Source organism: Impatiens glandulifera, chromosome 4 (genome assembly GCF_907164915.1).
Source record: "Impatiens glandulifera chromosome 4, dImpGla2.1, whole genome shotgun sequence".
NCBI lineage: Eukaryota > Viridiplantae > Streptophyta > Magnoliopsida > Ericales > Balsaminaceae > Impatiens > Impatiens glandulifera.
In genome coordinates this window covers 60,283,863-60,309,062 of record NC_061865.1, presented here as the reverse complement: position 1 = coordinate 60,309,062, position 25,200 = coordinate 60,283,863, and the positions used below count along the sequence as shown (strand labels likewise).

Sequence of the window (25,200 nt, the reverse complement as noted above, 5' to 3'; positions counted from 1 at the left end):
AGGGATGTAACTCAAATGGTAGAGCGCTTGCTTTGCATGCGAGAGGTACGGATATGATCTTCCGCATCTCCAATTTTTGTGAAATGTTAACCTTAGAGCGTTAAGACACGTAGAGCGCAATTCACCTGAAAGAGTGAAAAGTAAAACAATGCTTCACCTAAGAGTGCGCTTCACTTAGAGCATTAAAACAGGTGAAGCGAGTAAAACAACGACAACTTCAACTGAGAACGCGCTTCACCTAAAAGAGTAAAATAGCGACAAGTGAAGCGCGCTTCTCTTAGAGCATAAAGACAATCATGCTTCATCTGAAAGCACGCTTCACCTGAAAGAGTAAAGCTACAACAGCTTCACCTAAGAGCGCTTCACCTAAAAGAGTAAAATAGCGGCAAGTGAAGCACGCTTCACCTAAAAGTGCGCTTCAATTAGAGCATTAAGACATACTTCACAAGAGATTGCGCTTCACTTGAAAGAGTAAAACAACGACAAGTGAAGTGCGCTACATCTGAGAGCTCACTTCATTTAGAGCGTTAAGACAAGTGAAACGAGAGTGCGTTTCACCTGAAAGAGTAAAGCAGCGACAAGTGAATTGCGTTTCACCTGAGAGCGCGCTTCACTTAAAGAGTTAAGATAGTTGAAATGCATTTCACCTAAGAGCGCTTCATTTGAAAGAGTAAATCAGCGACGGGTGAAACACACTTCTTATGTGAGTTCACTTCACTTAGAGCATTAAGATAAGTGAAACGCCCTTCACCTGAAAGAGTAAAGCAGCGACACTTCACCTGAAAGCACGCTTCACTTAGAGAATTAAGATAGGTGAAACGCGCTTCACTTGAGAGCGTTTCACCTGAAAATATTAAGACAAGTGGAGTGCGCTTTATCTGAGAACGTAAACACTTGTGAATTTTTTTTATTTAACAATATTTAAATATATATATATATATTAATTAACAATAGTAACATAATATTTTGTATAAAAAAATATATAATTAATAATTTTAAAATAACAATACAAAATATAATAATTAAGTTTTACTTTGTAAAATTTCAAACTTTCTTTTTTGAATGTTCTTTTTGTTATGTTGTTTTTCCTTATCTTTTATATTTTAATTATTTAAACGATCATGATTCATAAGAGATCTCCAAGGTGTGTTATAAGATGAAAATCAGAAAAAATAAATTTTAAGGAAACTGCAACTAACAAACAACAATAGATTCCAATAACCAAATAGATTCCAACAACCAAGTGTGAGCAATCGTTTGAGAACCCATTTCGTAGTCAACTCTTCAACCATAACTGTCCTCCACAACAACAAGAAAATTTTACTTTTATATTATACCTTTTTTTACACTTGACACCACCACCAATAACTATTCTTTCATTTTCTTTAATATTAAAGACTCCAATAATTACCAACTCTATAAGATCCTTTTGGTAAACTGAGACAAATTCCCCTATAATCGAATAGATTCGGCAGCTGACAAACACAATAATTTTAGTTTTCAACTCATAAAAAAGGCCCACATGAAGGAGGAATCAGATAAAACGGAACTTACATTGTTCAAAAACTGGAGTTTGTCAACTTTTGGGCCACTATGACAATCATGGTTATCTAGCTTAACCTCGTAGGATCTTCATCAACAAGACTTTTTTATTTCATGGATGTTTTTATCTATGCACAAAAACCTTTTTTTATTTTTGTTACCAAAAGTTTATATATATATATATATATATTTTAAAATAAAATAAAACAAATTGTTTTAAAAGACTTACAATCACTTGTAAAGACTCCACTCTCGTTCAGAGTTTTACTGCATATACCATTAGTATCAGTCACAGCTATGACATTAGTAACATTTTCCCTCCAGAACATAGACACCCTCTTGCTATAAGTGCCAACAAATTTCACCATCAACAACTTTTCCACACAATTATATTATCTCTTAAAAGAAAACACAAGATTTACTTCAAAACAAGTGCAATTATTATGTTATTAGGTAAACTAACATATATATATATATACAAACCCCGTCGACATATATGTAAGGTAAATAACGGTGGATTAAACAAGACCAAATTTCATCTTATTCATAGTTGTATAATATGAAAATGGCAAGTAGAGAAAACAGTACATTATCTTCACTAGATAATGTAGAACAAAAAAAAACATTATTTGCCACTGTAAGGCCTCTAATACATTGACCGAAACAATTTTGTTGTTTATTTCTTGAATATTAACAAATCAATTTCGTTGTTTCCAATCTCAATTCTATTTTCATTGTTACCTAGCATACTTAAAAAAAAGTATTTGATTAATGTACGATTTAACAAATATTATTTAGTTTACAAATTTTATTTAGTAACGATTACATTATTTACAACTTCATAAATTTACGTTAAAAAAGTTCATTAATATCTTTTCATATATAATAAGTGCAAACCAAATTATATGTAATTTTTATTTCAATAATGTGTAGAAATAATTGTGATTATAATGATAATATGAGAAACTAACATTTTCTATAAAAACAAATAGTCTAAAAAAATGTAGTGTCAACTATGTTGACCTCAACACAACATATATGCAAAATAAAAGTTTAGGAAATAATATGACAATTTAACAACATGCACCAAATTTAAGTACACATCTTATTAAGTAAGAAAACATTAAAATAGGCCATTTAGCCAAAAAGAAAAATAGTTGGCATGTTATTTTTAGAAACATTTCAGACAATAACTAACTTCTTGTCCTTTTCACTCACTTTAGACAAATCCAAAAAGACCAAAAGCTTAGTTTCTTTTTGGAACTTTTAGGAACCATTGACAAATTAAGAACCGGGTTGACCCGAACTCCATTTACATATTCTTTATTCATCAGAATTTTCCTTGCCGGTTTCTCCTGTCTCTGTTTTCCATTCGAAAGTGACCCAATTGGTTTGCTTCTCCGTAGAAAAGACAATGAACAAAAAGGCGACGACTTTTTGTGGGTACTATCATAGTTAAACTTTAATGGCGTTCGTTTAGTTGCTAATTCGGGCATCGGGTCTCTTTTGGGGCTTTGCTCCATGAGGATCTTGGTTTCATCAATTTCAGAGAGGCTAAGAGGACGACGTTGTTCTGTGGGGGTAAAGAATGGCATGGGTTTGATCCGGCCGTCGGAGAAAAGCTCGTCGGCGGGAGACAACTCATTTACGCTGATTTCAGGGATGTTGAAATCAAAATCGATGTCGTTTGGTTGAATGATGAAATCTTTGAGATTTGAAGATTTGTTGGTTTCGATTTCATTAAGGTAAGAAGAGAATGAAATTCGAGGATTTGTGTTGTAGGTTTGGAAATCTATGCAGACATTAACCTCCATGGAAATGAGTTAGAGAGGGGAGGGAGGAGAGATTGGCAAAATTTTGCAAATGGAGGTGTACAAGTTAAAGAGGAAAAAGGAAATGGCAAAGGCTCATTTGAAATGCATTTTAAGGATCATTCTTAGTTTCATATACGGGATTTATTTTTAAATTAGGTTAGGTTAGCTTACTATGGATGACAACGAGGCAAATAATGTGGTTAGCATTCCGGTCCATTCTATTTTGAAATTTTTTTTTACTATCATTCCTGTCTCGTTTGATTTCAAAATAAAAGTTATTTGATAAATTTTATAAATGATTTTTTTTTAATATTATATATATTGTTATACATAAATAAACTTAAAACTCTTATAAATTATAAAAATAAATAAATATATTAGTAATGTTATATATTTAATTATGCTTATCAGTGTTGTGAGTATAATTAAAAATAATCGGGACAAAAAACATAAATATTATATACGCCTCATTCTTGATCAACTACACGTGCAAAGAAAAAATGTACCTAACAGAATAATTCAAATCAAAATTTGGAAAACAAATTATAATTATCATCATATTTAGTACATATAAGCCCTTCAATTTAAGAGGTTACTAATAAAGAAAAATGAATTTAATATTCCATACATTTATTTAAATACATGGGCTTTCTTTTTTCACTCACAAATTAATTTATTTATTAAATCATATAGTGTGCCCTAGTTCACAAGTATATAGAGGATTCATTAGTTTATTAGATATCAAATCTTATGTTTATATAAATTAACACATTAAGCTTCTTCTTTTTAATGTTTGGTGATGTTTTTCCGTTGAAGTGCGATTAATCTCCGCGGGTTAAACACATAATCCGTAAACTCACGTAACCATTTAACTAGACGCAAAATTTATCGTCTAACGGGCTCGAACCGGGCTCGAACCTAAGACTTCACGAAGTATTAAAATATCAATATATTGTTGCCGTTAATGGAGTGATTAGAGGGAGTAGCTTTTAAAAAAATTACAAATTAAATTATTGTTTAGAAAACATTAAATTAAATTAAATAAAAATAAAAGTTAAGATTAAGAGGTCGTACTAACTTCTGACAAATAAAAATAAATAATTATTTCAGTATTTGTTAATATAGTCAAGTGTTGTATAAAATATCATACAAAATTATATACCAGTATAAGAATATATTATAATAGTAACAACACACAATATTATTAACAAAATATTCCTATAAATATTAACAAAATATTACTATAATAGTTAGTTGACTAACATTAATGTTGTAACTATAAACTTACATATGATATGAATTAGGCTTTATATTGTACTTAATTTTTTTTAAATGTGTATGTATATTAAAAATAAAAAATAAATTTTATATTTATATTGTACTTTAATTTCTTTTGGCACAGTTTGTTTAAAATGTCTTTTTCTTTAATTAATTAAAATGAATCTGGTTTAAAATAATAATAAAATTGAACATTCCAGCTTTTGTGACTATTTTAATATTATATACGTTTAATTTTAGTTAAAACTAAATTAGTTTTAAGCAACTTAAAAAGTTTATACAAGTTATAAACTAAATCGGTTATATTGATTTGATTATATTGGTTCAAAAAAGAGTTCACAATACCGTAATTAGATAATGCTTTTGGCATTCTATAGGGTTCTTTTGAGATTAAATATCATTTTATAAATGAGACAGTTCAAATTACACCAAACAACATGAGAGCAAAAAGTCATTAATATTCAAAAGTGCTAGGAAACCGAGTGCTTAATATTGATGTAAATTATATTTGAAAAATTATTGAAAAATTGATTCTGATTTTCATGATTGATTTGAGTTTTGAGGTATTAATTTGTGTGATGGTTGTTGATAAATGTTGTTATTGTATTGTTTAGATGTAAGATCAATTTAAGACAAATTTTATCATATGTATTTGTTTTTTTTTTTTATAATGTTTTGTAGTAATATGAATAAAAAAAAATATGTCACATTAAAAAATATAAATAAGACTATATATAATAACATTTAATTTAATATAGTAGTTTAAGTGTTAAGAGTGGTTTAACTAAATATTACGAAGTTTAAAAAAAAAAAACTATATATAAAATAATTTATATGAACAATTGATTGTGATAGGTCAATGATAAAGAATTCATTCGTTGATAGCTACTTTAATTGAAAGATTGATTTATTCTTACTAATCAAAGTTTGAATCTATTAAAATTGATAAAAATTAGTACTTAAAAGATAAAAAAAATTACGAGTTCAATTCTGACTTCTAATATTTTAAGTTGAAATGTAATACTAGTTTTTAAACTAAAAAAATAAATAAGTTATTCTTCGAATATAATAAAATAATTTTTTCAAAAATATTCTTAATTAAACACTCAAACTTTATAATAAATATTTTTTTGTCAAATTTATTCTCAAACTAACACCACCACATTCATGATATTGTTTCATCCTATTTTCAATGTGACATCTGCACATATTATTGAACAATGAAAATATAAAAAAAAAAAAAAATAGCTTTCCAAATAAACATTTTCTCACATGAAGAAGATAGTCCACTAAATGGTAACTCATAATTCAATCTAAAAAGTAAATAATTATCTCTATTAGTGTCATAAACTAAAATATTTCAAACATAAATATGAGTTTATTATAAAGAAAATAACCGAATCTAAATAAAAACCATCCTCTTAAGTGTTTTGAAATTTATTGAATTTTCATATTGAATTTATGTAATCAAAACCCACCAAACTTTAAGTTTTAAATAGGAAATCAAACCCATCAAACACTTCAATGATGCAATTTGTTGCTAAACTAATGTAAAAATCCTATCCTTAAACAAATCATAAAGGGGTGTTTGACCAACCAATACAAAACTAAATTAAATGAAAAAATGTAAAGAAAAATAGGCAATTAGTTAATTTGTGGCCAATGAAATCAAATAAAAATGTCTTTGATTTCATTTTATATTATTCAATAATGCTCTCATGGGTCTTGGCCTAAACAATATTCTTTAGAAGTCCATCCAATTGACTTTTTCTTTTTGTAAACACAATGTTTTCAGAGAATTTTAGAGTCATTTTTCATTGAATCCAAGAAGTAAGTTTTAAGGGACTTTATTATCAACAAATTGATAATATATATGTGTATATTTATATGGTCAAATACAATAATATTAATGAAATGAGTATATAACAGAAAGAAAAAAAAAAAGCACATGGGAGTTACATTTTTCATATTCTTATAATACCTTAGTTTTCACTTTCACTTTCGTTTGGAGTCGCGACATTCTACTTCCCTATATCAATAACTAGGGAGGCTCTCTTTTCTTCTCGGTTTTTAATTCTTTATTTAACCTACAATATTAAGTTTATTTAACTTATATTAAATAACAAACTTAAAGTAAGGTTTTAAAATGAACATTATTCAATAAATTAACATCAAATGAGATATTGAACAAACAAAACAACATTTCCAAATGTTTTATGGACAGTATTTTTTTAATCTAAACTCATAAAGACATTAGTCAAGATTCAGCTCCCAAAAAGTGTTTTAAAATGGACTAAATATATGATAGTTTATTCTTAAATATGAATTCAATATTAAAAGTATGTATTTTAACAAGGTGTTTGACCCATAAAAGAACCCTATCATATTTTTTTCTTCTTAAAATATGAAGTCAATATTAAAAGTATATATTGAAACAAAAGCCCAATTGAAGATTGAATGTTTGACCCATATAAAACCATATCATAGTTTCTTCTTAGAATATGAAGTCAATATTAAAAGTATATTGAAACAAAAACCCAATTGAAGATTGAATGTTTTACATATAAAAACCATTTTCATCATGTAATAGTATTAGAGGATTTATATTCTAATTGATTTTGATTAAGGTAAAAAAAATCGCTAGAAGGAGGGCTTGAACCTCCGACCTTGTGGTTAACAGCCACACGCTCTAACCAACTGAGCTATTCCAGCTTTTGTTTATAAATATATATTATTTCATATTTTCATTTATTTTTAAAAGATTAAAGTACAGAAATATTTTTGTGTATAACATAGAAATTTATTAAACAAAATCTACCGCTATCTAAGTCCCACAATAATCAACATAATAAATTAAATAAATTATGAAAACATTCTCAAACTCACGAATAAACATTTCCAAACTCATTTTTACATTTTATTCATCGATAAATTAATTTATTTATCAAACTAAATAATATCTTAATTACTAATTCGGCTACTGAACAAAGACCAATATTCATTAAAAAGGAAAACAAACGATAGAGTTTTACTACCGAATAAAGACCAATATTCATTAAAAAGGAAAACAAACGATAGAGTTTTACAATAACTAAACATTAAAAATAATTATACGGATCGATACGTAATAAGTATACCCGTTCGAACTTCTCCACGCCTCAAAATTCAAACACCATAACTAAGATTGGTCTGTACTTTATTAGGCATTAAATGAAGGCTTCTCGGGAAAATGCACAATCAAATCTCAATGCTAGTCTCTTGTTGTTACTTCCCTTTAGAGGAATGAAAGATTCTGCATATGTATACAAAAATGAATTATAAATAATTAAATTGCTTAAAAACAGTTTAAATTAGAGAAACTATTTTATTGGTATATTAATAAAAAGTTAAATGAACACTTTTTTTGGCAAATGTATTAACATGCAACGCATATTATAGATTTTAAAAGTATCTAATAAACAATTATAAAAATGCATTCAAATAAATAATTACACAACAAGGGATTGATAGCTTAGAGTTAGGGACATAGGTTAAAAATTTCAAGGTGAATAAATGCAATGTCTTGTGCCAAACACACACCACTCATGCATTATTCCATTTTCATGTCATGAATTTAAACCACTCTAAACTTACTTTTGACTATTAAAATTTCCTCAAACAACATATTTCACCATAAAACCGATAACCTAAATAACTATAGACTCATTCAAATTAATGTCAAATCTGAACCGAGTTAAAAGTCTCAAATAACCTTTCGAAAATATATGTTAGCGTTAAGTTTCAACACTATAGAAACATAATCGGCCTGATTTTTTTTTTCAATTTAATCATTATTTGCTTTTCTAGTTTTTTTAACTCACTCTAATTTTTTTTTTATTTATTTAAGTTGTCCTAATTTTTTTTAAACTCACCCTAATTCTAAATAATGAAGTTATATATCAATATACATGTCCTATGAAATTTTCATATCACAATCTATGAAACAATCAAGTTTTTTTCTCTTGTTTATATTTCATATATAATCTATTAATGATATTTTTTTTTGGCTAAGAAGTGATGTTAGATATATTGCAATATTGAATGGCAGTTTAATGACATACAAGTAGCTGTTGAATAGCAATCCTTTCATTTTTGTAGCTGGCAGTGGACTCATTAGTCAATGCAAATTAAATTTTAACATTCTCATATTTACTAATATTCTATCATTTATTTTTCTATCCAAAATTTAAAATATTTTTTTCCCTTTAAAACAAATTTGATTGTTAATTCACTTAACATTGGAATATAATATAGTAATTGGTTGGGTTTGGGTATTTCAAATTAATACTTTTTTTTTGGAATTAAGAAAAATTAGCATGACATCTCGCAACAATAACCTCTCGCTTCCATTGGAATGTATTTCAAATTAATACTCAAATAACTCTTAACTAAAATTGACTATTATTTAAATATATATTTGTTCTAATTAACCTAGTTTTTCAGTACTTGTATATAGGAATAAATATCTAAAAATAACTTCAATTAACTCATAAACCTAAAGACTTATGTTAAAAGTATGCAACTTTTTATTTATTTTTTATCGTCAAAATGTATGATTTAAGATTAAAGTACGCATTTGATTTATAAGAAAAATAACACAATCAATTTATTGGTTTATTCTTTAATAAAGTTGTGAAATTGATGTGAATATTTGATGGAAGAAAATTGTCTAACTTCTCTTATTATACTATGTGAGATTCATTTCACCCATCTATTTTTTTTTCAAGTGATAATTAAAGATAAAAGCCTCTTAGGAAATTAATTTCCTAATTCATGAACCTGACTAGATCCCTTTTCAATCTTTTGGAGATCTTCATGGCAAGAAAAGAAAGTTAAAATAAGAGCACATAAATCATCTTCAATTAAAAATATAATTAATAAAATAATATTTATATATGTTAAAGGCACCTTGTAATGGAGAGTGAGCCCATACTCACATACTTCCAATTATAAAATAAACAAATAATTAATAAATAAATTTGGGTCCATGTCATTGGATATATCCCCCTGATTGTGGGTCCAACAAGGGGAACAAAGCTTGAGTTTCCACGTGGCCTCTTGAAAGTGGCTCACTTTTCTCATTTTTATATTTAATAAAAGAAATCTCATAAATCAATTCTATTTTTCAATTGTGATATAAACCCCTAAACTTTACTTTCTTTATTTAATCTCCTAAAGTTGTCTAGATGGGCTGTGTTCTACAATCATTTCGATTTCAAAGCGATTTAAGTTGGGATATAAAATCTGTAATCGAATTTGTAACATTTTGGTCCATAAAATCAATTTTTATCAATAAAATGATTTTTTTTCTTATTAAACTATGTTATTTAACCAATTTAGTTTTATAAAAACGAAAACTCTCAAATTTAATTAGTTTTATATTCGTTAAGAATAAATAAATAGCTAAATTTAATTTGTTTTACCCTAGTCATATTAAATTCAAATTATATTTATCATTGTGTATGGTAATGCAATTTAATAATTTTTATTAATTTTTTTTAGTTATTGTTTAATACTTCTCTCTATTTTTAAATCACTTAATTTTGAAAAAAAAAATATTATTAAATTTAAAACTTATATTAATACATTTTATTATGATTAAATTTTTTATTTATAATAATATTTTATTTGTACTATAAAAAACCACTAATTTGTTAATAGAATGAATGAAGTATATTTTTAATTTAAAATATTTTGACCCACTAAACATAAATTTGATGGTTAAAAAATACATTTTAGAGAAAAATAATATATTTTAGTAAAATATAATAGAGTAAAAAACCAATTTGAAAAATATTTGTTTGGACAATTCTAATCCAATACAAAATAACTAATCTAATTTTTCAATTCGGTATTTCAAATTTAATCTTTTAGGTTAACCCTTTAAATATTTAATCCCTAAATTCAATAACTCAAATGAAAATAAAGTAATATTTAAGAGACTAAATATCACAATTTAATAAAAGTATTTGGACTGAAAATGTTTATAAATAAGAAAATAATTCAAGAGATTACTCGTAAAAGATAACAATAAACTTCAAGACTTTTCTATAACAGGAAAAAAGATAAAAATATTTATAAGAGTTTGTATATATATATGGCAAGCAATAAAAGGCGCATAAATAGCTGGCACTTCATCTTCATCCCACTTCCACAATTACCTGTAACACCTCTCTATGGCCAGATTCTTATCAGACTTTCAGACCACATTCCGACCACTTTTCTCTCTCCTCGATCTCGAACCAAACATGGAATCATCAATCACCCAATTCCCAGACCTAATCTTTAATCCCATCCCTTCCTCCATCGAAAACTCATCTCTCAACTTTCAAAACCTAATCGGATTCCCCACCGATCATTTCTTCTCTCCGGGAAACATGGATTCCAATTTTCCGGCGACTTTCCGGTCAGAAGAGATAAAGAACGTACCCACCACGTTTTCTTGCCGGCCTGATGTCCAAGAATGCAAGAAGAGAAGGATGTCCGATCTTACAGAGAGCAGTTGCGGCGACTCGTCTCCTCCAGTTTCAGAAACCGGAGCTAGCCGGAAAAATGTAATCTTTTTTCCGATTCCGGCCGACCCAGAATTCCTGATCTGTTTTATTCTATGAAGACATTATAAATTAACCATCTTTTTTTATTATATGGTATAACAGAGCTTTGGAAAAGGGAAGAGAATGAAGAACAGTGAGAAGGAAGAAGAGAAGAAGGCAAAGGAGGTTGTGCATGTGAGAGCTAAAAGAGGACAGGCAACTGATAGTCATAGTTTAGCAGAAAGGGTAATTAATTAATTTATTTTATTAATTGTTCTATTTTAATAAATATATATTTATATATTAATCTTCTATGTAATAATGTAAATATGTATAAAAATTGTAATGGGTTTTCATTTTTCAGGTTAGAAGAGAAAAAATCAATGATAGATTGAGGTGCCTTCAAGACATTGTGCCTGGATGTTACAAAGTATATAATATGACAATTTATTTATTTATTTGATGAATAAATAATTAATTATAAATATTATCTTAAATTATTAATTGAATTGCAGACTATGGGCATGGCTGTAATGTTGGATGAGATCATTAACTATGTTCAATCTTTGCAAAATCAAGTTGAGGTGAATAACAATATTAATTAATTTCTTTTTAATTACTAATAATTAAATATATTGAAAGTTTTTAATTAATTTATTTTTCAGTTTCTATCGATGAAACTCACGGCTGCGAGTACATATTACGATTTCAACTCGGAGACAGATGCATTAGAAGAAATGCAGGTGAGGTGCTTTTGGATTATTATTTTAAAAAAATGTATTAAGAAGATTAATTAATTAGTTATAATTAAATTATAATTAATATACTGCAGAGGGCAAAGGCAATAGAGGTACAAAAATTACAGCAGAGAATTGCAAGGCAAGGAGATCAATTAGGGCATGATCAAATTCAAGGGTTACCCTCTAGCCAACAACAGGGTCTGTTTGACCTTTGTTTTGGAAGTTATCCTACAAATTAATTAATCACCACAATCCTCCCATATGATAAGGAGAAGATGTTTCATCTTCCAACCCTAATTGTAATTCATACACCAAACATGTCCCTACCCTACCCAACACCCATCTTTTCCTTTTTAGCAATTTTTATTTTCTTCAATCCATTTACACTTTATATATCAATCATCACAAATATATATATGGGAAATTGGTTAATTAAGGTTTTCATTTGAATTGCGCGTGATATATGCTAGTTAAATGTTCGGGATTAATTAATTATCTAATATTTGTTTATCGATAACAAAAGATCAGACATAATCTTGATTGATTGGACTAGTAAATTATGATCTCATACACAGCAGAAGCCATTAATATAGTGTTGGAAAAGGTGGAATGCAATTAGTGATGGAGGGTGAGATGAAATTGGGTAATCACATGCCTTGTCCATCACTTATAATAGTTTCTTTCATATTAAAGTTGGATGATTAGACTAAATAACTAATGATTTAACACTTGCTTCATGTATATGTGTTGTAAAGAATTCATCTAGAGAGCTACATTTTACCCTCTTAAAATAATATTGTATAGAATGAGTTTTCTTAAAATAAAAATAAAAATATGTTCTAATGATAATGAAGGGAACTTGAATAGAATAGAACTCTTGTTTATCCTACCAATGATCTCCAATTTATTTGTCAAATGAAATTGCATTATCACTGTATTATAAATTTTTAACAAATCTCTTTTTTTAGTCTAGCGGTTAAAAGAAAGTGGATACCCTAACCTTTCTGAGGTCCTGAGTTTGAACTCAAAACAAGTTTTCGTTCATCTAGTTAAATTAGTTAAGTAAATTTGCAGACTATGTGTTTAAGATGCGGAACCCAACGTTCTCAAAAACAAAATTAACAAACAAAATATGAAAATTATTTGTCTTTTCCAAAATTTAATCAAAAAATTATGGCTCAAAAGTTCATTAGAAAAATAAAAGTGTGATATCCTTTAACAGCCCGAAAGTCCACGTAACTTTGCGTTTTGCACAATCATTCTCCTCATATAATAGTATAATAACTCATTACAATCACTAATCACTTTAATTTAGGTGTTTTCAACTAAAATCAAAATTAAGACCACATAGTGCATGGTGAACAAGATAGTTAAAAACATATTTTTTGGAGTGGATAAATACAATAGTGATATTCTAGGTTAAATCAAGTTAAAAGAATCTTAACCTAGTTACAATGTTAAAATTTTGATTCTCACAAAAACACATTAATACTATATATATATATATATATATATATATATATATATATTAACCTACTCTTAGGTCAACCAATTCACATGATAAACATGTTAATACTTTATTGAAATGTTATATGTTAATTAACCTCTTACGTGAAGATTTGTTCACTTCAATACAACATGACTTTATGTTTGAGGTCTTAAGATATTGATTCACATGGATAACCGGTTTATGAAGTTGTTAATCTTTTATGAATGATGATATTATCATTCAATAGAATAAGGAGATCAAGAGCAACCATTTCCATCTATTCGATAAGCAATGAATTAATAATTGGGAGAGGCAACACATTGATAGGAAGTTCTTTCTAGTGAATTTTTTTCTCTTTTTATTGATAAAATAAGTATGATGAATTTATTAAAATGGTTTAAAAGACTAAATATAAGCACTACACTCAACGAGATTAAAAATTATATTAAAAATATTAAAATCAAAGCTTAACAAGTAAAATCATAGACTATGATAAAATCTTAAACACATTAAAAAAACTATTTTCTTCTTACAATTTATCTAAATTCATTCGAAAACCTAAGTTAAAATATTGATGATGAAAAACAACTAGAAAATTAGAAAAAGAAAATTTAAACTTTTTTCATAACTCATTTTCTTGTCTTTCTCTTTTTATTTTGTTGATTATAACTATGACAATTTATGTAAAAAAAATTTTTTTGTCTAATGATGGTATATTCGGAATAACTACAATATAATAAAATGTTTTCCCACCATTTAAAAAACTTCTAATAATTTCTTGTTGACTTCCAACCATTCTAAATCTACAAATAGTAAAAAAAAAAAAGAAACATAATTTTTTGTTTGAAATGAGCTCATTAAATAATGATAGTCCACTAATTAATTAATCCTTGATTAATAAGCTTATTTATTTATATATTTATGTATATATATATCACATTTGTAGGAACAATAATCAGGTGAAGTCGACTAGTAGGATAACAGCACGTGTGGGCCAATCACCATCATCAACCAATAGTAACTCTCAAGAAAAATATCCCATCTGTGGGAACAATTCAGAAGAACGCAACTCTCACACACACGCGCTCGTATTATTTTCTTTAAAAAAAACATTAAAACCAATTAAAATAATTGACCATAGTAAAAAAAACAAGGTAAATAAGTACAAGTTATGCATGTCATGTGTTCATGATAACTTATCATCTGTTCTTCTAGTTTGAAAATACATTTTCTTAACCTAAATAGTTTATGAACTTTTTAAAATTTTAAAAAACATCATAATTTAAAGTCACTACTATCATAGGATAAAACCTATAAGCCTATCAGCTAGGATAGACTCCATAAAATAATTAGTAAACCTAGTTAATAGGCTAAAGCCAATAGGCCAAAAATAATCTTTTTCTAATTTATTATCAATAAGAATTTCATCATTACCAATAAAAAAATTATATCTATTTGATTTCAGATATTTGTTAAATTTGATAAAAAAAAAATTTAATATGTCTAGGCAAACCTATTAGTCAAGACAGTTGATATGGTTGATAAAATCCTCGTGTATGTTTAGATGTGAGCTTAAAACTCGAAGATCAAATGTGACAACTAAATCAAGCTTTTCATGAATTTCGTTCAAGATGAATCTGCTTGTTATTCATATTCGTCTTTCTCGCTGGAGAAACAATAATTTGTACATTTCGTGTACTTATAAAATATGTGAAAACTGAAAAAAAATTTAAAAAAAGTTTTGATAATTTTTTATTTTATTTTTTGAATTCTTTAACCGTTCAGGCCTAAACTGTCATATTTTGAATCGGGACTAAAGATTCTCAATTAACGATTTTATGTTGAAAAAAAATGTAATTTATAAAAAAGAAAATTTAATATATATATATATATATATATATATATATATATATATATATATATATATATATTTAATGGTTGTTATATAATAGGCTAATTATATATATTAGAGGAATGGAATATGAAGTATGATGCATTTTCATTTGAAAGGATTGATTAAACATGATTTTGTCTTTTTTTGAAGCATGATTTTTTGTGACTTATCTCCATTTTATTTTATTATTATTAGTATTTGGAATGTTTGTTTGTGACACTATCTAATTGAATAGATAAATACAAAAGAAAATGATCAGACATAATGTGAATCATTTTTTTCTTTTCATATATGGTCTAAGTACTATAAGCATACATGTATCAACTCTTTTTTTTGTGCACCAGCATAAAACAATTCCTCCTTAGCTATGAAATCTTCAAAAAATTGTGTAATAAAAAGACTAATTTAAACATAATTCACTGAAATAGTTTAAGTGACAAGAGTGATTTTTAAGAGATCAAAAATTACGAATTTTATTTTCATTCAGAACGCATTAAGTTAATGTAAGTATCATGATCTAGCATTCTAGTTTCAAATAAAATAAATAAATGTTATTACTAAACCGATTTGAATCTAAAAATTTTCAAATAATTTTCTTTAAGGAAAACAAAAACATATTGAAGTAAAAACAGGTAGGAGCCACAAATAAATGACACTTATAAGATAACACAGATGTTGCCAAATCATTATTATTATTAGAGGAATTATAATATTTGATCAAATCACAAGGGGTAAAGTTATGCATGTTAGGAGATCGAGATTTTAGGGTCCTGTTTGTTTTCCGGTAAACACAACCACTATTTTGTTTTATAATGAGATTCAAGTGGGGGAAAACTAGGCAAAGTACATTGAACCCATCATGAGGACCGACCTTATATAATACATGATATATTTATTTATTTATTTTAAAATAAAAGGAATTTGAGTACAGCTTCAGTGGGCCAGTCCATTCACCCCAGGCCCAGCCCAGATGCTAGTTGGAATGCTGACGTGTCTCTCTCCCTAATTCCCTTTTATTTTTATTTTATCTTCTTTTTTTCCTTACTTTTATTTTAAAATGGGTACATGCACAAATTTAAAAAAAAAATATTATTTAAGAAGTGTAACTATTAAGAGTATTCAAGAACTAAGAAAAATATAAATAATTATATATATATATATATATATATATATAATAATTAAGATGGGGTATTTTTTATTTTATTTTATCTATGATATTTTAGAATATAATAGATTTAATTAAACATTTTACTATTTAAAATAAATACTGACTTGAGGAATAGGTTGCCCTAAAGATGAATTACCTAGTGATTCCATGCGTATAGGATATCACTTTTCAGTCAGATATAACAATTGGTATGAATATGATTAAATGAAACGATCAATTCAACCAAATTTGTAATTTCAGGTATAAGATGAATTCGAGTTTGAACAAAATAAAGTTTATTTAATTTATTTTGTTTTTAAACACATTATTTAAATATTAATTTAGTCTAAAATATACTTTAATTATGTATATATTAACAAATTTAATAATATTTGTCAGTTAAAACTGAATCACACTTTTGTATTTAAATATGTTAGGGTTAACCCTATTGTTTTGTTGTTGATTGATGGCTAAGTTCATTTTTTATTCACTTTTGTACTTTGATTTCATGTTTGTGTGCGTTTTTTAGGCTAACTGTGGATTTTTCGTGGTCATTGTGTGTTGATGTTGAACAAATTGTTGTAAGCTTAATTTCAGCTTTGGAATTCATTTATTCCTCGCAGGTCATTTTTAATTAATGACATAAGCCATTTTTCAGAAAAAAAAAAAACTCAATTACACTCTATGTTTTCAAACAGGCCAAATAGGTTATTGTTTGGTAGTTACCACAATAGAGACTGTACTAAATGTTGGAAAAAAAGCTTGCATAAAAAAATAAAAATCCTTTTGACTTGGTAATGTTTGAATGCATGAACAAAGGCCAAGAGAAGAAGATGAGTAATGTAGGGGAAGAATTAGACAGGAGGCCCCGCCATTATTTAACCTCCAAAATGGATAGACTCATACTTCCAATATCATCATCATCATTATCATATTTTCATATTATTACATTTACTGGTCATATTGTTTAATTAATTAAGATTTGATTGAGAGAGAAAGAAGGGTTGTTAGCTAGTCATTGAACTTATTTAGATTTTTCCTGTTTTAAGGATAGTTTCCCAGCAACCACTCTAAATTATTGCATTCTTTCAAACTTATCAATTCAACCAAATCAAACAATTCATTATTACTATCCTTAAAAATAAAAATGGCACCAAAGTCACTATCGGAATATAAATCATTACGCGGTTTGCAGTACCGTAAAACAAAGGTTGATAATGATCAACATTAGAAAAGTAAACATTACTTAATATCCAGATACATGAACAACGTAACTAAAATGTTGAGTTCACCGCTTAAACTTTAAAAATGATAGGCTTGAACTGAGAATAAGAAAAGTTAGACTCGGTAGGTAATAAACCTTTTTACCCGAATTTAAACTTACTGCAACCATTTTCAAACGATATTTTTGGAAGAAAAAAAATGTAGCCACAAATAGTTAAACACGTAACTTACCAACAAAGTTAACCATTTAACTAAAAACAAAATTTGTCATTTAATAGACTTGAACTCATAATCTCTTAAAGAGACTAAATATATTTAGCTCTAGAACAAGAGATTCTTTCAACCATATTTTAATCATAGTTAGGAAGTTATAATTAGATTGAAATATGTCATTTTCTTTTTTTCTTAATTAGAACAATTATAGAATATATTTGATGAATTAAGGAGACAATGATGGATGGTTTAAGGTGATTATGGCACTTTTTGTGTGAGACATATAAGATTCTACTAATCATTATTAATTATTAATTAAGCTCAGTTTGTCTGTTCTAAATAATTAGAGAGGGCTTAATCAATCAGTTCATGCATATATAAATTATAATATGTTTGCTAATTAAACTTGGTTTGTTGTTGAGAGTACTATATTGTCATTATCATTAGTTTGGGTTGGTGTTTATTTCATAAATATGTTTAGTAACTAATAAACAATTTTTTATTTTATAATGTGTTTTCTCAATGTTCATTGAATTTGTGCTATTTTATTTTAGTATCCCTATTTTAAAATGAAAAATATCAAAATATTGTTTTTTTGTCTGGACAATTGTTATAATCATTATTATTTAAAAAAATATATATACAGATTTGATAGATAATAAAAAAATTTTAAGTTGGGCCAGTACAACCCTATCTACATATCTGTCTCTAGTTTTGACCTAAATATGAATTTGAAGAGTTTTATTCTAGAATACTTATTATTAATGTCAAGAAAAATAGTTTTTTTTCAAAATAAATAGTTAGTTTCTAAATTGAAGTAAAAATAATGTTGGAATGGGCTTTAGGGGTATTGGCCCTTTTCTGGGCCAGTCTCCTACTGATTAATTTTGCTTGGTTATATTGGGCCGAGGACGTTAATAATGTCCATGTTATATAGTCTGGACTCTGCTCAAAAGTTTGCTGAACTGTTTATAATAAGCCCATTCATAAACATATCTCACTTTTAATTAATAAGCCCATTCACTTTTATTAATTATGTAAAAAATATTACTTATGTTTCTAATTTTTAATTAAATATTATTAGCATACCAAAAATTATATAATCCATCCTAATGGAAGTCCAACTATGTATGTAAATGTTACAAAAACAATCAATGAAAACAACACAGCTATATAAATATATATAATTGTTATAATTGATATTTAAAATCAATTATATTTGTTACAAAAGTTTATAAAATATAATATAGGTCACCGCCATCATGATTCAACACCCATATAGAACTATGTAATAAATGTTGCATGGGTATTATTTATGCTTACTTACTTCCATGATTTCTTGTGAATGGAATTGTGGTCCTCTTTTAAACTATTATATCTTTATTTCTTTAATTTCCATGTCTTTTGGATTATTTTGTTAGATATTTTTAAATTGGCGGTGGATAACACAATATGCACTATCATCATTAATCATTTAATCATCTAATAGTTAATTATAATCAAATATGAGACATTTGGTATATAAGGTAAAACACGTTATCATTTGAATTATTCTCATGATTTTTGTGTGACTTGAAGTTTGTTGTCCATGCCTTAAATTGTGATGTATATTTGATTTTTCTTAAATATTTTGTTATTGTGCTCTTCTAAAATCTACTGGTTACTTGATTAAGTGAAACGATCAATTCAACCAAATTTGCAATTTTAGGTAGATAGATAATGATTCAATTTCCAAACGCCTATATGAGCTGAATTTGAGTTTGGACAAAATAAAGTTTATTTAATTTATTTTGTTTTTAAACACATTATTTAAATGAAATAATAGTCTAAAATATATTTTAATTATGTATATATTAACAAATTTAATAATATTTGTTCGATAAACTCAATTACAATTTTGTACCTAAATATGTTAGTATTAATCTTATCGTTTTGGTTTTGTTGATTGATGGTTAGGTTCATGAGTCTAGGGGTGAGCAAACGGGTAAACTCAACCCGTATTACCCAACCCATATTCAACCCAAATTAAATTTACCCAACTCATAATTCAACCCATATTATTTACTAATATGGGTTGGGTATGGGTTGGGTTGAGTATGGATTGGGTAACCCAAATTATTTTATTTTTATATTTTTATTTAACATATATTTGACTCATTTAACATATTTTTATTCGTTTAACACGTTTTTCACGTTTTTGACATTTTTAATACGTTTTCACACGTTTAACACGTTTTTGACACGTTTAACACATTTTGACACGTTGAACACGTTTATCATGTTTTGGCATGTTTAACACGTTTTTAACACGTTTTTGACACGTTTGACACATTTCCGACACGTTTTTTCACGTTTTCGACACGTTTAACACATTTTGACACATTTTGGCACGATTAACACGTTTAATACGTTTTGACACGTTTAACATGTTTTTCACATTTTTGATACGTTTCACACGTTTTTCACGTTTTTGGCACGTTTTGACACGTTTAATACGTTTTTCACATTTTTGACACGTTTTGACACGTTTAACACGTTTTCACGTTTTCGACACGTTTAATACGTTTTTCACATTATTGACATGTTTCACACATTTTTTACATTTTTGGCACGTTTAACACGTTTTGACACGTTTAACACGTTTTGACACGTTTAACACGTTTTCCACGTTTTGAGACGTTTAACACGTTTTCGACACGTTTAATACGTTTTTGACACGTTTAATACGTTTTCGACACGTTTAATACGTTTTTCACACATTCAACACGTTTAACACATTTGACACGTTGGACACTATTTTCATGTTTTGACATGTTTAACACGTTTGACACATTTTTCACGACTACGACACATTTAACACATTTTGACACATTTTTCACGTTTTTGGCACGTTTTGACATGTTTAACATGTTTTTCACATTATTAACACGTTTAACACGTTTTGTAACGTGTTTAACATGTTTTTCACACGTTTTTCACGTTTTTGGCACGTTTAACACGTTTTGACACATATTTCACGTTTTTGGCACGTTTAACACGTTTTCCACGTTTTTGGCACGTGTAACACGTTTTCCACGTTTTTGGCATATTTTGATACGTTTAACACGTTTTTGACACGTTTAACATGTTTTTCACATTTTTGACACGTTTAATACATTTTCACACGTTTGATGTCAAACGTGTGAAAAACATATTAAACATGTCAAAAATACCAAAAACGTGTTAAACGTGACAAAAACGTGTTAAAACTTATCAAAACGTGTTAACGTGCAAAAAAAATATGTTAAACATGTCAAAAATATGTTAAATGTGTAAAATATGTTAAAATGTCAAAAACGTGTTAAACGTGTCATAAACGTGAAAAACGTGTTAAACATGTTACAAAATATTGAACATGTTACAAACATGTTAAACGTGTTAAGAATGTGAAAAACGTGAAAAACATGTTAAACATGTCAAAAACGTATTAAACGTATCAAAATGTGAAAAATGTGTTAATGTGTGAAAACGTGTCAAATATGTCAAAAACGTGTTAAACATGCCAAAAACGTGAAAAACATATTAAACGTATGAAACACGTGTTAAACGTGTGAAAAACGTGTTAAACATATCAAAAACATGTTAGAATGTTAAAAACGCGTTAAACGTGCCAAAAGCGTGAAAACCGTGTTAGACTTATCAAAAACGTGTTAACGTGTTAATTATGTTTAAAACGTGTTAAACGTGCCAAAAACATAAAAAAAAACGTGTTATATTTGTCAAAAACGCGTTAAACGTATTAAACATGTCAAAAACGTGTTAAACGTGACAAAAACGTGTTATTAGTATGAAAATATGTTAAACATGTCAAAAATTTGTTAAACGTGCCAAAAACGTAAAAACGTGTTAAACGTGTGAAAAACGTGTTAAATATATCAAAAACGTGTTAGTATGTCAAAAACGCGTTAAACGTGCCAAAAAACGTGAAAATTGTGTTAAACTTATCAAAAAAGTGTTAAATATGTTTAAAACGTATTAAACGTGCCAAAAACATAAAAAAACGTGTTAAACTTGTCAAAAACGTGTTAAACGTATTTAATATGTCAAAAACGTGTTCAACGTGACAAAAACGTGAAAAACGTGTTATTAGTGTGAAAATGTGTTAAACATGTCAAAAACGTGTTAAACGTGTCTAAAACGTGAAAACGTGTCAAAAATGTGAAAACGTGTTAAACGTATGAAAAACGTGTTAAACGTGTGAAAAACGTGTTAAACGTGTGGAAAACGTGTTAAACGTATGAAAAAAATGTTATAAGTGAAACGTGTTAAAAATATTAAAAACGTGTTAGATGTGTGGAAAACATGTTAAACGTGTGAAAAATATGTTAAACGTGTTCGACTTAAAGTTGGAAGATAATTAGTTTATATTGGATTAATAATAGAGAATTAAACTAAATTTATATAATTTGGGTAATTTGGGTAACCCTAACCCAACCCAAATTAAACTCAACCCATACTCAACCCAACCCATACTCAACCCAACCCATATTAACCAACCCAAATTAATATTTTGGGTTTGGTTAGGGTTGGGTTTGGGTAAACCCATATTATGCTCACCCCTAGGTTCATCCCTTATTCACTTTTGTACTTTGATTTCATGTCCGTGTGCGTTTTCTAGTTCAACTGTAAATTTTTCACGGTCATCATGTGTTGATATTGAACAAATTGTTCTAAGCTCAATTTCAGCTCTTGTATTCATTTACCGCTCGCGGGTCTTTTTTAATTAATGGCGTACACCATTTCTCATAATTAAAAAAAACTCAATTACACTCTATGTTTTCAAACAGGCCAAATAGGTTATTGTTTGGTAGTTACAACAATAGAGACTGTACTAAATGTTGGAAAAAAAGCTTGCATAAAAAAAATAAAAATCCTTTTGACTTGGTAATGGTTGAATGCATGAACAAAGGCCAAGAGAAGAAGATGAGTAATGTAGGGGAAGAATTAGACAGGAGGCCCCGCCATTATTTAACCTCCAAAATGGATAGACTCATACTTCCAATATCATCATCATCATTATCATATTTTCATATTATTACATTTACTGGTCATATTGTTTAATTAATTAAGATTTGATTGAGAGAGAGAAGGGTTGTTAGCTAGTCATTGAACTTATTTAGATTTTTCCTGTTTTAAGGATAGTTTCCCAGCAACCACTCTAAATTATTGCATTCTTTCAAACATATCAATTCAACCAAATCAAACAATTCATTATTACTATCCTTAAAAATAAAAATGGCACCAAAGTCACTATCGGAATATAAATCATTACGCGGTACTACAAACCGTAAAACAAACGTATAATGATCAACATTAGAAAAGTAAACATTACTTAATATCCAGATACATGAATGACATATCTAAAAAGTTGAGTTCACCGCTTAAACTTTAAAAATGATAGGCTTGAACGGAGAATCGGTAGATAATAAACTTTTTTACCCGAATTTAAACTTACTGCAACCATCTTCCAACGATATTTTTGGAAGAAAAAAATGTAGCCACAAATAGTTAAACACATAACTTACAAATACAGTTAAACAAAACTTGTCACCTGACAAGCTTGAACTCAGGACCTCTTAAAGAGGCTGAAAATATTTAGCTCTAGAACAAGATATTCTTTCGACCATATTTTAATCATATCTAGGAAGTTATAATTGGATTGAAATGTGTCATTTTCTTGTTTTCTTAATTAGAACAATTATAGAATATATTTGATTAATTAAGGAGACAATGATGGATGGTTTAAGGTGATTATGGCACTTTTTGTGTGAGACATATAAGATTCTACTAATCATTATTAATTATTAATTAAGCTCAATTTGTCTGTCCTAAATAATTAGAGAGGGCTTAATCAATCAGTTCATGCATATATAATATGTTTGTTAATTAAACTTGGTTTGTTGTTGAGAGTATATTGTCATTATCATTAGTTTGGGTTGGTGTTTATTTCATAAATATGTTTAGTAACTAATAAACAATTTTTTATTTTATAATGTGTTTTCTCAATGTTCATTGAATTTGTGCTATTTTAGTAACCCTATTTTAAAATGAAAATATCAAAATATTGTTTTTTTTGTCAGGACAATTGTTATAATCATTATTATTTAAAAAAAAAAGATATATACAGATTTGATAGATAATAAAAAAAATTTAAGTTGGGCCAGTACAACCCTATCTACACATCTGTCTCTAGTTTTGACCTAAATATGAATTTGAAGAGTTTTATTTTAGAACACTTATTATTAATGTCAAGAAAAATAGATTTTTTTTTTCAAAATAAAAAGTTATTTTCTAAAGTTAAGAGAATGTTGGAATGGGCTTTCAGGGGTGTGGGCCCTTTTATGGGCCGGCCTCCGACTAATTAATTTTGCTTGGTTATATTGGGCCGAAGATTTATACTTTAGTCTGGACTCTGCTTAAAAGTTTGCTGAACTGTTTATAATAAGCCCATTCACAAACATATCTCACTTTTAATTAATAAGCCCATTCACAAACTTTTAATCAATAATATTTTTATTAATTATGTAAAAAATATTACTTATGTTTCTAATTTTTAATTAAATACTATTAGCAAACCAAAAAGTTATATAATCCATCCTGGGAAGTCCAACTATGTATGTAAATGTTACAAGAACAATCAATGAAAGCAACACAACTATATATATATATATATATATATATATCATTGTTATAATTGATATTTAAAATCAATTATATTTGTTACAAAAGTTTATAAAATATAATATAGGTCACTGCCATCATGATTCAACACCCATATAGAACTATGTAATAAATGTTGCATGGGTATTATTTATGCTTACTTACTTCCATGATTTCTTGAGAATGGAATTGTGGTCCTCTTTTAAACTATTATATCTTTATTTCTTTAATTTCCATGTCTTTTGGATTACTTTGTTAGATATTTTTAAATTGGCGGTGGATAACACAATATGCACTATCATCATTAACCATTTAATCATCTAACAGTCAATTATAATCAAATATAAGACATTTGGTATATAAGGTAAAACACGTTATCATTTGAATTATTCTCATGATTTTTGTGTGACTTGAAGTTTGTTGCTCATGCCTTAAATTGTGATGTATATTTGATTTTTCTTAAATATTTTGTTATTGTGCTCTTCTAAAATCTACCGGTTACTTGAACTTAAATATGACGAGTTTCTCTCAAGATTAAACATACTATATAACATCCACATCCGAACATATACACAATTCTTCACGTAT

The 25,200-nt window shown here is 27.5% G+C and overlaps 1 protein-coding gene and 1 non-coding gene across 2 annotated transcripts; one reads left to right on the top strand and one right to left on the bottom strand.

Moving 5' to 3' along the window:
- Nucleotides 1-7,272: 7,272 nt before the first annotated feature.
- On the bottom strand, nt 7,273-7,346 carry TRNAN-GUU. The gene has a single exon. It is a non-coding gene; the product is annotated as a tRNA-Asn (tRNA).
- Nucleotides 7,347-10,760: 3,414 nt separating this feature from the next.
- LOC124936799 (transcription factor BEE 3-like) lies at nt 10,761-12,318 on the top strand. The gene is made up of 6 exons (XM_047477327.1): nt 10,761-11,227; nt 11,330-11,452; nt 11,571-11,636; nt 11,722-11,790; nt 11,872-11,949; nt 12,039-12,318. Exons 1-6 carry the CDS (start codon nt 10,850-10,852, stop codon nt 12,183-12,185), a joined length of 861 nt encoding a protein of 286 aa, XP_047333283.1. The 5' UTR covers nt 10,761-10,849; the 3' UTR covers nt 12,186-12,318.
- Nucleotides 12,319-25,200: the final 12,882 nt, after the last annotated feature.